We start from the raw sequence: 13226 nt of genomic DNA on the forward strand, positions 1-13226 counted from the left end.
GTATAAAAGTAATACATTAGACAATAATAATAATGATATAAACAAAAATAATGATTTACTACCCCGTACATACCTATTTATGTAGAGAAGATTAATAGATTAAATAATAAAAATATCAGTATCATTTTATAGCACGAAAAAATTTAAAACATTTATAAAAGCACACAAAGATCCCTGCCACGAAATGTAAAAAGTAATATACTTGTAGTATATTGGGTTAAAGAAAACGTCTTTTTACAAGTTGGAGCATAATCGAAACATATTTTTGTAATTGTTAAACCTTTTATTAAACTAAATATGTACAATTTTGATTAATAACCTTTTGCCATTTCTCGGGTACAACTATTATTCCATTGGTGTAGACCTTCTGTGATTTCTCAGTAAAAAAAACCGAGATAAATGATTTTCGCAGGCCTCTTTTGAAGTCAAGTTTACTCCATTAAGGAAATTCTGCTAATACTAAAACAAATGTAATCGGATGGTGCAAGGTCAGGATTATACAGTAAATGCATCAAAACTTCCCAGTTAAGCTCTCTCAATTTTTGTCAAGTCATCAAAGACTGTATGGCCGTTGTCATAATGAAAAACAACGCCTCTTCTATTGATCAATTCTAGCCGTTTTTTCTGAATGGATTACTCCAATCGCATTAGTTGTTGATAGTAGAGATCAGAAACAATCGTTTTGTCTGGCGACAGCAGTTCATAATGGACGACTCATTTCCAGACACATACATCTTTTTTGGCTACAATCTGGGCTTTGCGATTGTTTGTGGTGCCTTATCTTGTTTCGACCACAATCTTTTCCGAACATTATTATCATATGTTACCCACTTTTTAAACAGACCTCGTATTGTAGAATCCTTTCAAAATTATTGCACACGAGATGTGAAAGGTTGAAACATTTCTGAAAATTTTTTGCAATAATCGGTGCTATATGGATTTTTAAAACACAAACAAAAATGTAACCTTATAAACAAACACTGAAGATCCTCACAAAGCCTATCTTCCTATCATCGACAAAATGTAATTATAAGACAGATTTGAATCGTTAGTTAGTGACAGATGTAGAGCCGTAAACTACACAACATTAGTTTAATTTATACATAAATAACACTTGTGAATATTCAATTTATATACTTTTAATCGAATAAATATTAAGATCTAACAACATTATATTTTAACATACTGACTAAAACATAATTAACAATATCTACAACGCCTGTGGTGAGTAATATTCATCTCAATGATAAATTATCATTTGTTACATTTATATTTAATTCAATATACAGCGTATCGATATTCATTCAGTCAATCAATCGATTGAGAGAAACAACCATACAGCGTTATAAAGCATTAACCGATGTGCAAGATTTCAGAAATAATGACAAATAAACAGACACAAGTAATGCAACTATATCAATGCAGAATTAATAGATGCAAAAATATCATTGTCGTCAGAATTTCTGAAGAAGGCCCAAAAGGAGCAAAAACATGTAAGAAGTATCATAAATGTATCATAGATAATCGAATCTGATAAATCAATATATATTTATAGAAAATAATTATTACTATTTACCGCGCTTGACTCCTATGCCCTTATACCGTTTTTAATTTAAGGCTAATATAAAGTTGCAATTCTTTAGTTTTGACGTTTATATTACTATTACAATCTAGAGATTTATTAGGAAATTCATAAATTTATTAGAAAACTTTAATTCTAATAGATCACCTGAAGTACTAAAGATTGATGATAAAGGATATATCATTGTTGGTGACGCTGGAAATGGAAGAGTACAAATTTTCTCTCCAGAAGGTAAATTTCTACAGGTGTTAGGTGATAAAAAAACGCAAGGACATAAATTTGCATGGGTATCTGGTTTGTTAGTGACAAATAATTACAATATTTTGGTCTCTGATAGCAAGAATAATTTTATTCATTTATTTTAATATCATACTCTAATGTAAAAATGCTTTTAATTAATAAAGAGAGCAAGTTCCCACCTTCGACAAGCTTTTTTAATAAACTTTGGATATCAAAATGTAAAACATTTTTATAAGTCATTTATACACATATTAAAGAAGAAATATGTTCTAAAAAAATTTATTTTGTTTTAATGTTCTTAAGGATATATCTAAACCATTTTTGCAAATGTGTTAATATTTATACTTTAAACAGACTATATATATATATATATATATATAGGGTGTCTGGAATGTACGGTCCCATTCGTCCCGAGCAGGTAGAGCGGACTAAACTAAGTCGAAAAGTCCTGTACTATTTTGCAATGTTTGCAATAATTAACAAGATATTAACATTTAAAGATAGCCGAATACGCGCGTCCGTCCGACTTATTATTGCTGAAGGTACGGCCCATCAAGCGCATGGAGCGCAAGCCACGAGGAGCGGGAATGGCCTATGGCCTAGCAAGTGCGCCGCGCCGTTCGAGCTTAGAAGCTTACGGCGGTAAGAGGAGCGCTTGTCCCACTCCCCGCGCGCCAAGCTATCGATGGCGAATATTCGCCGCTTAATACAATTACTGTTTTATGTTTTATGTTTTTTTTACACGATCATTCAATGAAATTTATGCGGATATCCGAACTTCCATGAGATAAAGTAAAAAAATGTAGAAAAATATCATTCTAGTGCTAAAAGAGAACGCAATTCTTCTTCTTTTGAGTAAATTATATCATTACAAAGAATATTTTCTTGATAATATAATTTTAAAATACTTTTATTATTTACTTGAAACAAATAATATTTATGTAACATTTTTTTGTATGTACATGTGTGCACGCTTCAGAACGAACTAAACTGAGTTTTTTCCAACAGTTCTTGATTATTTCCCAATTTTCGCAATCGAGATATTATTTTTAAAGCGCCGAATATTCGCCATCGATAGCTTGGCGGGCGGGGAATGGGTCAAACGCTCCGCTCACCGCTGCGAGTCTCTAAGCTCGAACGCAGCGCGTCTGCTAGACCATCCCCGCTCCTCGCGGCTCACGCGCCGTGCGCTCGGTGAGCCGTACCTTCGGCAATAGTAAGTCGGGCGAACGCGTGTATTCGGCTATCTTTAAACGTTAATATTTCGTTAATCATTGCGAGCATTGTAAAATAGTACAGGACTTTTCGATTTAGTTTAATCCGCTCTACCTGCTCGGGACGAGTGGGGCCGTACATTCCAAACACCCTGTATATGTATAAGATATGTACAAATAACATTCTATTATTGTTCAACACATTTTTATAGTTTATTTATCTTATTTGTTATTATTGTTATTGTTATTAACTAAACTTTATAAAATGATAACAAAAATCTAAATTCTTTTTATAAGTACTTTAAGTATTTAAATAATTTATGCATAGTTTCATTGCGATTCACTGATTAGTTATAAAAATTTAGAACAAATAAATAGTTCCTTTATTTACTGAACAATTAGTTTATGTATAATAACTTTACATATATAATCTTGAATATGAAGAGTATTTATATTTAAAAATTGAGATTTTTATTAATTACTGTATAATTTCCATACATGTTTATTAGAGCACAGATTTAAAAAATATAATTGCTTATATTTTAAAATAACTTATGATTGAGATAGTAAACCGTCAATAATAAAATATGTATTGTATTACCTTTAAATGTGGTAGAATAATCTGTAATTCTTTTACAACTATTTTAAAATAATTTTAAAATATTTCAGATACAGTTTTAAAAAGTACATAATAATAAGTAAAGAGCAAAGTAAGAGTCGACACATTTCTTTAAAATTACACGAAGAATATATTATAGTTAACAAGAGGTAAAATTACATAAAGCAAAAATAAAATTAAAAATTAAAAAATAATAAAAAGTTACAAGTTTCGGCTACCGGATTGAGTCCTCTTCAGACATTAACATAACAAAAAAATCGTAGTACAAAATCAATTATCACAAATGATCGCATATTCATTACATTCACAGTTCGGGTGAGTTTTGATCGACATTATTTCCGTATGATTGAACAGTCAAATGTATTAAAAATATTTTGGCAAAGGTCAAAAAACATGTGTAAAATATTCAAACAAGTATGTCTATAAAAGAATAAAAAACTTTTAGAATATATACAGAAAAAAGGAACGCAGATATGTAAGACGGATATTATGTGTCGATTATTATGTACGTTCGTTAGTGCGCATCACCACAGACTCAATCCATCAACTCTTACTTTGCCCTTTACTTATTATTATTTATTTTGTATAGAAAGAGTCCTTCGATTTGTTATTTATTTAAAAAGTATTGTATTATACCTTAAAAAAAGTAATATAAAAAATATTTTAAATAAGATTCATATAGATTAAAGCTGTTTTTTATAATAATATTTTAAGAATTTCTCAAAGATATAATACCATATTTCTCATAATATTATAACTCTGTTTTTGAGAATTTTCAAATTATTTTGTATTGCATCATTGAATTTTTCCTTAAATAAAGTTTAAGTCTCTCTAAAAGAATTCTTTTTAATTTATGTTTAAGACTCCTATAAACCGCATCGCAATTAATTATAATAGTGTGTTCTGCATGAGTTCTTAAAGTAGAAATCACCAACGGACTCGAAATTTCTCTTTATTTGTTGGAGATCAATAAACAAAAACTCATGTTGTGCATATACAAAAACATTTAACTAACAACGCCTCAAGTTTAATAAAGCTCAGAGCACTCGCGTACTTTCATGAGATTGGAGTAACGTGCTCGAATGCCAATCATCCACCCGCTTTTTCATTCGCACATGTTAAGAATATGTTAAGAAGAATCTCCTTGCGATTAAACCTATAGATTGCCAATCATGCTCGGGGTCCAAAGGTCTTATTTGTCAATTTATTCATCAATTAACAGATTGAAGGATTTTTCCTATACAAAATAAATAATAAATAAAAAGCAAAGTAAGAGTCAACACATTTTCTTTAAAAAGTCACACAATTAAAAGAATAAACTACAAATAGAGAAAAGTAACATTATATTAGGTTGTTCGGAAAGTAATTTCGTTTTTTCCCAACAGAGGACTTATTTTTCACAGCCAACTTCACACTTAAGCCGCATAATCATTATATATTTTGACAGCTGATATAACAAGGCTTGCTTGTGAAAAAAGTTTGATTGATTCTACGCAGTAGTTTTTGGTTGGTGCCCTATCAAATATGAAAGTGAAAAGCAGCATTTTCGGCATATTTTACTTTTTTACTATTGAAAAGGTAAAAATGCTGTTCAAGCAAGAAAAAAATTATCCAATGTGTATGGAGAAGATGTATTGACAGAACGCCAGTGCCAAAACTGATTTGCAAAATTTCGATTCGGCAATTTTGATGTTGAAGATGCACTACGTTCTGGAAGGCCAATTGAAGTTGATGAAGACACAATAAAAAATTGATGCAAACCGGCGAATAACAACTCGTGAGATCGCTGAGAGATTAAATTTATCGAATTTTTTCATGATTATTTGAAACGCGTCTGATTGAAAATCGTCTTTCATTTTCATAAGAAAAAACGAAATTACTTTCCGAACAACCTAATATAATGAAAAAATAAAAAATAAATAAAAACTCAGTTTATACAAGTTTCGGCTACCAGATTGAGTCCTTTTCAGACATGAACTTATCGAAAAAATCGCAGTACAAAATTAATTATCGCAAATACTCGCATATTTATTATGTTCACAGTTCGGGTGAATCTTGATGTAGAGCTCGACATTGTTCACGTACGATTTAATAGTCAAATGCGTAACATATCTCTTGGAAAAGTTGATAAAAAAGATAAAAAGATTTCTTACGAAAAAATAAACGCATATAGATTAACATACCGGAATATTAACAAGTAATAAAAATTCGCCAAAAATTATGTGTAAATTATTCAAACAAGTGTGTCCATATAAGTATTTAAAAAAACCATTAGAATATATAAAGACAATAGGAACGCTTAATTTCCGAGATGCTCAATATTAAGAAGCAAAAAAATAGTTTGAATTTACAAACTGACACTGAAGGTCTTCATAAGACATATATACTCATTGTAAATAAGGTTTGACTTTACTGACAGTCCGTCTCTTCTCTCAGTTCATGGTGATCCGTATCAGCGAGCGTACATACATAATAACCGATACACAATGTCCGTCTTACACATCTGCGTTCTACTTGTCTTTATATATTCTAATGGTTTTTTTATACTTATATGGACACACTTGTTTGAATAATTTACATATGATTTTTGGTGAGTTTTTATTACTTGTTAATATTCTGGTATGTTAATCTATATGCATTTATTTTTCCGTAAGAAATCTTTTTATCTTTTTTATCAACTAGAACTTTTTCAAGAGATATGTTACATTTGACTGTTTAATCTTACGTGAATAATGTCGAGTTCTACATCAAGGCTCACCCGAAATGTGAACATAATGAATATGCGAACATTTGTGATAATTAATTTTGTACTGCGATTTTTTCGATAAGTTAATGTCTGAAGAGGGTTCAATCCGGTAGTCGAAAAACTTGTATAAACTGAGTTTTTATTTATTTTTTATTTTTTCATTATATAATATTACTTTTCTTTATTTGTAGTTTATTCTTTTAATTATGTGACTTTTTAAAGAAAATATGTTGACTCTTACCTTTATTTATTATTACTTAATTTATTCATCAATTTATAATTTGAGAAATTTTATTGGCGGTCGATCGAAAGAGCCTTTTATATTTGTTCAGCCGAATATAAAAAATTGAAATCGGCAAGCTTGCTTAGTCGATCGCCTCCGAGAAAACTAATCAAAAATTTCCTCTCTGTAGAAATCCGCCGAATCTTAATTATTCACCGGGCTCATTTAATTAATTAGCGTTGTGATGAGTATTCCAAAAGAAAAATCCTTTATCTGAAAGACAAAGTAAAAAATTTTTTTTGTATTTCAAATTCCTTCCTATATTTAAAATTTTCTACAATATATTTAACATTTGTGTGTATGAATAAGAATACAGATTGTGTCTTATTGTGCGTGTGCGTGTGTGTGTGCGTGTGTATGTGCGTGTGCGTGTGCGTGTGCGTGTGTGTGTGTGTGTGTGTGTGTGAAAGAATAGATATAGGTCTCTTTCCTATCTGCTACAAAAAATTTTCCTCCTTACCTATCTTTGCTCAAACATTTTCTGGTCCTTCGAGCTGGTCCGGATTACTCGCTGGTTGCCACATGTATGAGAGTGCATCCGTCGCGTTTAATATGCATAGTGATCAAAAGAACAGAAGGAGAAAATAAGTGAATGAACTATGAGTGTTGACATAAATACCTTGTTAATCGCCTAAATTGTCCATGTCTCCTGGTCACATGGCCGGTTTCAAATCTGAACAAGATGGATACCGCGGATATCACTCTCTATGCTATACTCTCAAAACATCTGACTCTTTTCGATCAGTTGTGGGCTCAGTTTGAAAAGCAGCATGAGCTTATCCGAGCACACTATAAAGAATCCTTTGACAATAGTAAATAGGATTCAAATTGTAGATTTCGCTGAAATTACGTACGTGTAGTAGTGCAGCCTATTGAACAAGTACGCAAAGTTGAGCGTTCAAAATCTGCTCCTTCAAATAAATCAGGAAACGATTTCTCCACCAAACCGGTGCTATCGCGTCTTAAAATCCGGTCATTTTCTGGCGTGTTCGAAGACTGGCATTTCAAAACATTTTTCTGTCCATCATCAGGAACAATCCGTCCATCTCAAACGTGGAGAAGTTTCATCACTTGAAATATGTTGTTTGGAAGAGCCAGCTAAATAATTAGTATATCCGTTAGCAGTGACCGGAAACAATTATCTTCGTGCTTGAGCATTGCTGTGCAAACATTACGAAAACAAAAGAAAATGATCGCGTTCTAATTTTTGCACGCTTGTCGCCGTGTCGAAGATGAAAGGCGATATAGCCGAAGAGCTCAACCGCATTTATAATGCAGCTATCAGTGCTATAAACAATCAGGAAAACATCGGAAGACCAATTAATTCTTATGGCTTTAATTTCTACAATGACCTCATCATTGAGCACCGATCCGAAGATTCGCTTGGGAATCACATACTAATAATTCTACCGATCTGTCGGCACATAAAACTCTCATAGACTTCATCAAATGAATATTCACTCTCAAGGTTGCGAAACCAAAACCCATCAAAGTCTCTGGAGATCTGCCGCATATCACAAAATCACATGTCGCCAAACGAATAGCTGACGCCTCCAGTTGTGTTTTGTGCAAAGGTAAACACGATATAATGATGCGAGCAATTCAAGGTAAAGGTCCGCATTCGATCGAAAGACCGTCGCGGAAACATACTGGTTGTGTTATAATTATCTCGGTTCTGACACAACCGTGAAGTGTCTATCAACCAAGACGTGCACCACGTGCAAAGCTAGACATCATTCGCTTTTTCATGAAGCATACGCTTATTCCTAAATTCGCCGAAGTGAGCGCGCTGTCCGCTGTGCGCTAGAATAAGGATTGTGGCGATTCTTCTAGCAACTGCTAGACTCACTGTAATCGCCACGGAGACTTGCATTCTGTCAGGCCGCTGATCAAGAATCAGAAGTCTCACTGATTTCCGAAGCAATGGTCTTAATTTTCGGCAGGCTTGTGCCTGCCAAGATCCCGAGCAATAGTCTTAATTTTCAGAATCGGCGGTTCTCATTCAAGCTCTAATAGCAGAAAGATGACACAGATAAACTGTATGACTACCATTTGCTTCGCCACCAACGGCACTTAGTGAAACTCGTTACCCAGCCGAACAATTGCTGATCGTCATGAAACGGAGATGTTAACGTGATATTCGTCAATTTCGGAGAATTCTCCCATGCTTTCCAGAAAAAAATACGAGAACTTAAGTCACATGAAACTCGCGGTAAGATCATCAGACTTACAAGAACAAGTGCTACTTATCTCACCACGGGATGCTCCGAGAATCGAGTGTTTTAATCAAACTCAGGATGGTATTTAATGAGTCGCAGCGTACGAAGTCCGGTGAGTCTCTGAACTCCCAACTTTTGATCGGGATCAATTTATTGTCACCACTTGTTGACATACTAACGCTGACGATGACACCGATATGCACTCGTGATGGACGTTAAGAAAATATACCGCCAGATTCTTGTAGTTTCTGAAGATCGAGAACCAATGAATTCCCTGGCGTCATTTGGTCAACGATCCGATACATGAGTAGTAAGTTGAATACTGTCATATATGAAGACTTCCGTACAATTGTTGGAGCGAATGGTGGAGAGCTGTTACAGTGATGAAAAAAAGTGAGAATAGGAGAGAAATAGGCGTGAAAGTGTGTGAGGTAGAAGCGGAGAGTGCAGGGAAGGAGCTCCACGGAGAAGGTGGAGTGCAGTGATGCGCAGGAAAGGATGAGAGAGGGGAGAGAGAGAAAGGTTAGTTGCAGCAAGGAAACGGAGCACGAAGCAGGGGGAGGGAGGGGAGAGGGGCAGGCGACGACGAGAGAAGCGAGATGCGCGCGAGACACGGATCGAAATAGAGTTGAGAGAAAACTCACAAGGTGAGAAGGCGGAAGGCACGAGGCAGAAATAGACCAAGAGGAGACTTGAGAAGAATTGAGTAGAGTGCGATGATTGGTGGATGATAAGCGAAAAGAAGCTGGAGTGAATGAGCTTAGATAAGCTCGGGAGATTGAAAGAAGCGAGAAGGGGCAGCGTGAAAATAATAGAGGAACTGTTTAAAAGAAAGAAGGGAGTGGAAAATAAAGAGATGGAAGAAGGAAGGTGAGCGTTTGGAAAGAGCAGGAAAGTTGCAAGATCACCAGCAAAAGGGGGGGGAGGGGTATGACAGATTTGCTGAGAGAGATAAGGGCGGAGATGAAAGAATTGAAAGATCAGGGAAGGAGAACAGAGGAAACAATTAAACAGAAAGTAGATAAAGTGAGGAAAGAATTGGAAGAAAGAGAGAGGAGGTGGAATAATGAGAAGGCGGAGATGGAGAATAAAATAAAGGTACTGGAGAAGAGGATGGAGGAGTAAGAAGAGTGGTGGAAGAGAAAGGAGAGGGAGGAAGAGAAGGAGGAGAAAAATGGAGAGAAAAGGGTAAGGAAGGGATGGGATAAGAAGAGAATAGAATGAGACAGATTGAGAAGATAATGGATATGAGGGAGAAAAAGGAAAAAAGAAAGAACATAGTGATCAAGAAGAGAAAGAAGGAAAACATACGAGACGAAGTGAAGGATCTGATCAGGGATGGAGATGGATGTAAAAATGAAGGAAGTAAGAGAGGTGGGGAGGAGAGAGAGCAATCATAAAAAATGGTCAAGTTAGGCAGCAAAGAGGAGAAGAGGGAGATAATGAAAAGGAAGAGCATATTGAAGGAGAGAGTGGAAAGAATAGAAGATGACTGGACGTGTAACAAGAGGAGGATACAATTTAACCTAAGAAGAATAGCGGAAGAGAAAGAAAGGGAAGGAACGAGAACGCAAGCGACATATCGGCACATTTGGTTGGAAGGAAAATGGAGGAGTTGAGATAATGGAAAGGAAGTGCTGAGAGACCAAAGTGGGAAAGGAGAATAAAGGAAGATGGGGAAAGAAGACTGAGGGGGAAGAAGAGAGAGTGGGGAAGTAAGGGGGAGAGGGGTAAATGAGGGGAAGGCGGGGGGGGGGGATGAAAAGTAGTATTCTGGAATATGGCAAGACTTGCAGGAAAGGACGAAGATTTTTGGCAAGGATTAACAAACTGGGATATCATAGGCTTAATGAAGACATGAGTAGAACACAAGAATTGGTACAAGATTAAAGAAAAGCTGCCGAAAGGATACAGGTGGAAATACCAAGCAACAAAAAAGAGGAATAGGAAAGGAAGATGGAAATGTATAGTGACAAGAGGGAGAGGATAGAGGAGAATCGGGCAAAGGAAGAGAAAGTGGAAGGAATGATGCAAAGGATAATAAAGCTAGAGGGAAGGAAATGGAGGATAATCACTGTATACATTAGAGGGGAGATGGAGGAGAAGCTGAAGAGGCTGACAGAGAGAATTAGGGAGGCAAAAAGTTAAAAAGATCATATCTTGCTAGGTGGGGAGACAAGGAGACAAGAGAAAAGCAAAGGTGAGGGAATCGAGATATAATGAAGGCTACGGACGGATAAAAACGAACGGGGTGCCACAATTAAAAGAGGGAAGAAAGGAGAAGAGAGTCATAAGGATAGCTAGGTTTAGATTGGGAAACAAGATGAGAGGAGGGAGATATTAGGAAGAGAAAGAAAAACGCAAATGCAGAATGTACGGAGTGGAGAAAAAAATGTGGGAGCACATGTTGGAGAGATGTGCCAAATGGAACGAGGACGAGGAGAGTCTGAGTATGGAGGGCATACTGGAACAGGGAGGGGGAGAGAGAGGGAACGACTGGATGAGACGGCAGCTGAGGATAAGAGGCGAGGCATTGAGAGATGATGAAGAGGAGGGGAAGAATATGGACACGAGGAAGAGGGAGACGTTGTAATAAAGACTAAATAAGGAAGTTATATAAAAAAGTTCTTGTAACCTTAAAGAAGGAACAATAAAGAATATCTATCTAGTATATGGTATATCGTGCCATTTTTCGCCATTCATACACTCCTTCAACTTACTGATCGACACCTATCGCTATAATAATAAATCGTAATATCTCTAATTTTAATTTTATGTGTTTTTTTATCATTAGAATTTTCGCTAGACCTCCGCGAGAAATTCTATCAAATCTATGACAAAGTCGTTCTGTTGAGAGTTCTGGGTAGCTCCCGCGAAGTTCTACCAAAAATCCTAATGATAAAAGAATCAAGATTTTTGCAGGCCTCCGCCGTGTTACGACAGCAACGTCGATGACATCCCTTATAAAGCTGGCACCCCGTTTAAAACAAAATTAATTTTTTTAGAGTTATGTATAGACTTTTAATAGTTTCAGAGTTCTTGATAGTTTTAAAAAATAGTTCTAGTTATTAAAGACATGAAAATACGATTTATAGATACAGGAGGCTAACTTTATGCAGCCTCCTATTTCTTTCAAAAAATTCTTTCTTCTCTAGTTCTGGATAGATTTCGAATAGTTCCACAGTTCTTGATGTATTTTAGTGTTACGTCCGGCGGACTCACGCGACTCTTTTCTTTCATAAAGATCTCGAATTCCTCGAAACACTAAAATTTTATATTCTTTCCTTTTTTTTCTTTATCTTAAAAACTAAAAATCCGGTATCTCCTCGTGAATGTCGCTCCGAGATAAAAATCAATAATAAATACCTATGGAAAAGCGTAAGACCGGCGCCAAGATTAACGGTCAAGTCGCGAACGATTCTCGCGAATTACAAAATTACAAAATTTAAGAAACGGCACGCGACGTTCAGGGGTAAATTCTGGGTGGTCCCGTGGCGAATGCATGCGCGACTTCTCGGCCCGAGACGCGCGTTTCCCCATAAATCTTAAGGTCATAAAATTTTGGAGTTTCACTTTCCCACTCTACCGATTTCTGTCAACATCCTTTCCTCCCCCAAAATCTTGACCAATCTAAGAGCAAAAGAAAATCCTACTACCAGCCAACGAAACCTATTCCACCAATCCAAATTTGAGTAATCTGGGGCGATTAGTATAAAAATCGTGGTTCCGCAACCCTTCAGATAAAGGGTGTCTCAAAATGATCTGACATTTTAAATTGCGCGCCATTTTTTTGCAGCGAACGTAACGTACTAACCTTTAACAACTGGCATCAGGAAGTATTGAGGTTTAGTCATGGAGAATTACACGATCGAGCAACGCATAGAAATTGTGAAAATCTACTACAAATATGGTGAACATTTTGCAGAGACGGTTCGAAAAGTCCGCACGTCTTTTGGTCATCATAACGCACCATTTCGCAATACTGTGGTGAATTTAATAGAAAAATTTGAGATTAGTGGCTCACTTTTAACCGCGAAAAGCAGTGGCCGTTCTCGTACTGGTCGGTCGAATGAAAACATAGCCACAGTGAGTGCGAGTGTTGACGAAAGTCCTTCCACCTCGATTCGCCATCGTGCTCAGCAATTGGACATTTCAAGATCCTCTGTGCAGCGAATTTTGACGAAAGATCTGCATTTACGTGCTTACAAGATCCAATTGACACAAGAACTGCAACCAGCAGACCATGCGCAGCGCCGTACATTCGCCAATTGGATATTGGAGCATCAACAAATCGATGGTGATTTTTCGAAGAAAATCATCTTC

The 13226-nt window shown here is 35.8% G+C and overlaps 2 protein-coding genes across 2 annotated transcripts in view; both read left to right on the plus strand.

The window, feature by feature from the left end:
- The window catches only part of LOC108754771 (E3 ubiquitin-protein ligase TRIM71-like), a 226572-nt gene extending 224625 nt beyond the window's left edge, over positions 1–1947 (plus strand). Inside the window, exon 7 of the mRNA XM_018497355.1 lies at positions 1725–1947. Within this exon, the coding sequence (XP_018352857.1) occupies positions 1725–1947 (223 nt within the window). The remainder of the gene's footprint in view (positions 1–1724) is intronic.
- An 8176-nt stretch (positions 1948–10123) lies between these two features.
- On the plus strand, positions 10124–10522 carry LOC108754778. Its single transcript, XM_018497368.1, has 2 exons — positions 10124–10268; positions 10311–10522. Exons 1-2 carry the CDS (start codon positions 10124–10126, stop codon positions 10520–10522), a joined length of 357 nt encoding a protein of 118 aa, XP_018352870.1.
- Positions 10523–13226: the final 2704 nt, after the last annotated feature.

This window comes from Trachymyrmex septentrionalis, unplaced genomic scaffold (assembly GCF_001594115.1).
Source record: "Trachymyrmex septentrionalis isolate Tsep2-gDNA-1 unplaced genomic scaffold, Tsep1.0 scaffold120, whole genome shotgun sequence".
NCBI classification, from domain to species: domain Eukaryota; kingdom Metazoa; phylum Arthropoda; class Insecta; order Hymenoptera; family Formicidae; genus Trachymyrmex; species Trachymyrmex septentrionalis.